Below are 3269 nucleotides of genomic sequence, written 5' to 3'. Positions count from 1 at the left end.
AATGTGTAATTTATAAATACAAATTATGTAAAAAAAAATTGTTCTATATTTACTTGATAATTTTATTGATATAAATATGTGATTGCATGTATGTATAAGAATACAAATTATATATAAAAATTTGTGCTATATTTATTTGATATTTTTAATTAATATAAATGTGTGTACTTGCATATATAGCATGCATATGAATATAAATTATATAAATTTGACATTTTATAATTATATTTGACACAGATATGGAAAAATATTATAAAAGAGCTTCAAATGTGTCGCATTTTTCTGAGGTGGAGGTAGACAATTCAAAAAGACAAAAAGTTTCAATCATATCACATTTTCCTGAAGTAGATTTTGACAATTCAAAAAGAAATTGTACTTCAAGTTCAATTGATATGACTAATCTTCCTACCGATCCTGGGTTGCGACCACCAATTTCCAATTACCACCCAAATATTCAAGATGAAATTCGTAGACATTATCTACAGCAATGGCCTTGTCAACCAAGAAGTCATAAATTTCCTAAGAAATTCTATGGAGCAAAGGAACGTCGATTCAACATTGCATGGTTTAATCAATTTTCTACTTGGTTTGAATATAGCATAAGTAAGAATTCCGGATTTTTTCTGTGTTGCTATCTTTTTAAATCAAGCATTGGAAAACAAACTAGTGGCAACACATTTGTTAGCAAGGGTTTTTCAAATTGGAAGAAAATGAGCCTACTCGAAGCCCATGTTAGAAATCACAATAGTAGCCATTACAAGTGTTACAAAAAATGTAAAGCTTTAATGGATGGAAAACAGCAAATTGAACCCATTTTTTTAAAGAAGAACATCAAAGATTGAATAAGTTACCGTGTTCAATTAATTGCTTCAGTTGATTGTATTCGCCTTCTTGTACGAAAAGGTCTTGCATTTCGTGGTCATGATGAGTCCCAAGAGTCTAATAATCAAGGTAACTTTCTCTAAGTTCTAACGTTTATTGCTGATCATAACGAGGAAGTTAGAGTTGTTGCTTTAAAAAATGCTTCTGAGAATCTTAAACTGACTTCACCAAAGATTCAAAAGGACATTGTAAATGCTTGTGCTATGGAAACAATTAATGTTATTATTAGAGATATGGGAGATGTTGTTTTTTCTATTTTAATTGATGAATCTCGTGATGTATCCATAAAGGAACAAATGGTCGTAATGTTTCGTTATGTGGACAAGAGAAGGTGTGTGATTGAGCAATTCATCAGTATTGAACATGCTCCTAATACCACTGCGATCTCACTTAAGATAGCAATTGATAAGTTGTTTTCAAAGCATGGATTGAGCATATCCAAATTACGAGGTCAAGGGTATGATGGAGCTAGTAACATGAGTGGAGAGTTTAATGGTTTGAAAAGTATTATCATGAAGGAGAATGAATGTGCTTTTTTTTTCCATTGTTTTTCTCATCAACTACAATTAGCACTCATGGGTGTGGCAAAGAAACATTATTTAATAGGTATTTTCTTTTTTATTCATGTTCTACTAATACTTGTTTCATAAACAATTTTTTTATATATATAACGATTTATATTTTTATGAAAAAATAGGTACTTTTCTCACCGTACTGTCTAATGTGGTGAATGTTGTTGGAGCCTCATCCAAGCGTCGTGACATTCTCCGAGAAAAACAAGCTCTCAAAGTCATCGAAGCCTTAAAAGGTGGAGAACTTTTGAGTGGAAGAGGCCAAAATCAAGAAAGTGGAATTAAGCGTCCATGTGATACACGTTGGGGATCACACTTTGGTGCTTTGGTAAGCTTTACTATCATATTTTCGTCTATTATTGATGTGCTTGAGGAAATTACAAATGATAGATTGAATAGTGAGCAAAAATATGAAGCATCTATTATGCAAATGGTGCAAACATATGATTTTGTCTTTAGCTTGCATTTGGTGAAGAATATTCTTGGGATCACAAATGAGTTGTCACAAGTCTTACAAAAAGGTGATCAAGATATTGTGAATGCATTGGATTTGGTCAAAATATGCAAGAAACAGTTACAAATGATGAGAGACAATGGTTGGGATTCTTTAGTAGAAGAAGTTTCTAGTTTTTGTATGAAGTTCAATATTGATGTTCTTGATATGAATCATATGTATTGTCCTCAAGGGAAATCACGACGCAAGACTCCAAAGCTAACAATTTTTCACTATTTCTGTGTTGATTTTTTCAATACAGTGATAGATTTACAACTACAAGAGCTAAATAGTCATTTTAATGAGGCTAATACTGAGTTTCTACTTTGTTTAGTATGTTTATCTCCAGCTAATTCATTTTCTACTTTTAACAAGGGAAAGTTAATCCGTCTTGCTCAACTTTATCCATGTGATTTTTCTACAATGGATATAAAGGTACTAGAATATCAACTTCAAACCTATGTTGATGATATGCGTTCTCATGTCAAGTTTTCAGCTTTGAAAGGGATGGTTGTTGTTTCTAAGAAACTAGTTGAGACAAAAAAGGATAAGGTATATCCATTGGTTTATTTGCTTATTAAATTGGCATTAACGCTTCCAGTTGCAACAGCTTCGGTAGAAAGAGCATTCTCTGCAATGAACATTGTGAAGAATCAAATGCGCAACAAAATGGGAGATCAATGGTTGAATGATAGCCTCACTGTGCATCTTGAGAAGTATGTGTTCGATGCTATTGATAATGAGTCTATTATCCATCGTTTTCAAAACATGAAATCTCGTTGATGACAACTTTAAATGTACAAGCTGAAAAATTGATTTATTATGCTAAAATTTCATGACAATGTGTACTATTTTTAAGTATTGTTTGAGATTTCTTGATACTCGTTACTCGTTACTCGTAAAAGGTAATCTCCAAAATTTTAATCAATTTTTTAGCATATTATATTATTTGTTTTGAAGAAAAAAAAAATTGTGCCCCATTTAACCAATTCCTGGGTATATATATACGTACATGACTGTTGGATGAGAAAATTCGCCTATTTTATATAACTTAAAAAATCGAACCATACCCCCCCTCCCTTTAATTGAATTCTTTTTCAATTCAGCTGAATAAGTGGGTAGTGGTGACGTAGAATGGACATAATCACTATCAGCTCCCACTGCTGCGCTAGCATGATCACCATCAGTTCCCACTGCTGCACTATCAGCTGCTTGCTCAGTTCTCTCTGCTGCACTACCAGCTGTAGCACTATCAACTGCTTGCTCATATGCATGCTCAGTGTCTACTACCACCTCATCAATGTTCGCCCCTTCCTCTACTA

The 3269-nt window shown here is 32.8% G+C and overlaps 1 protein-coding gene across 1 annotated transcript; it reads left to right on the top strand.

Annotated features, from left to right (window-relative positions):
- Positions 1 to 239: 239 nt before the first annotated feature.
- LOC133806242 (uncharacterized) lies at positions 240 to 2730 on the top strand. The gene is made up of 4 exons (XM_062244367.1): positions 240 to 603; positions 874 to 951; positions 1000 to 1488; positions 1580 to 2730. The coding sequence occupies exons 1-4, from the start codon at positions 240 to 242 to the stop codon at positions 2728 to 2730; spliced, it is 2082 nt and encodes a 693-aa protein (XP_062100351.1).
- Positions 2731 to 3269: the final 539 nt, after the last annotated feature.

Source organism: Humulus lupulus, chromosome X, assembly GCF_963169125.1.
Source record: "Humulus lupulus chromosome X, drHumLupu1.1, whole genome shotgun sequence".
Lineage (NCBI taxonomy): Eukaryota > Viridiplantae > Streptophyta > Magnoliopsida > Rosales > Cannabaceae > Humulus > Humulus lupulus.
Note: the sequence above shows the minus strand (reverse complement) of the source record. Positions and strands in the feature narration are given on the sequence as shown.

Bases quoted from the DNA above. Each gene is read 5' to 3' on its own strand.
- LOC133806242 (XM_062244367.1), top strand. From the start codon at position 240: ATGGAAAAATATTATAAAAGAGCTTCAAATGTGTCGCATTTTTCTGAG. The intron at 952-999 runs GTAACTTTCTCT...ATAACGAGGAAG, and splicing joins CCAAGAGTCTAATAATCAAG to TTAGAGTTGTTGCTTTAAAA. The intron at 1,489-1,579 runs GTATTTTCTTTT...ATGAAAAAATAG, and splicing joins AAAGAAACATTATTTAATAG to GTACTTTTCTCACCGTACTG.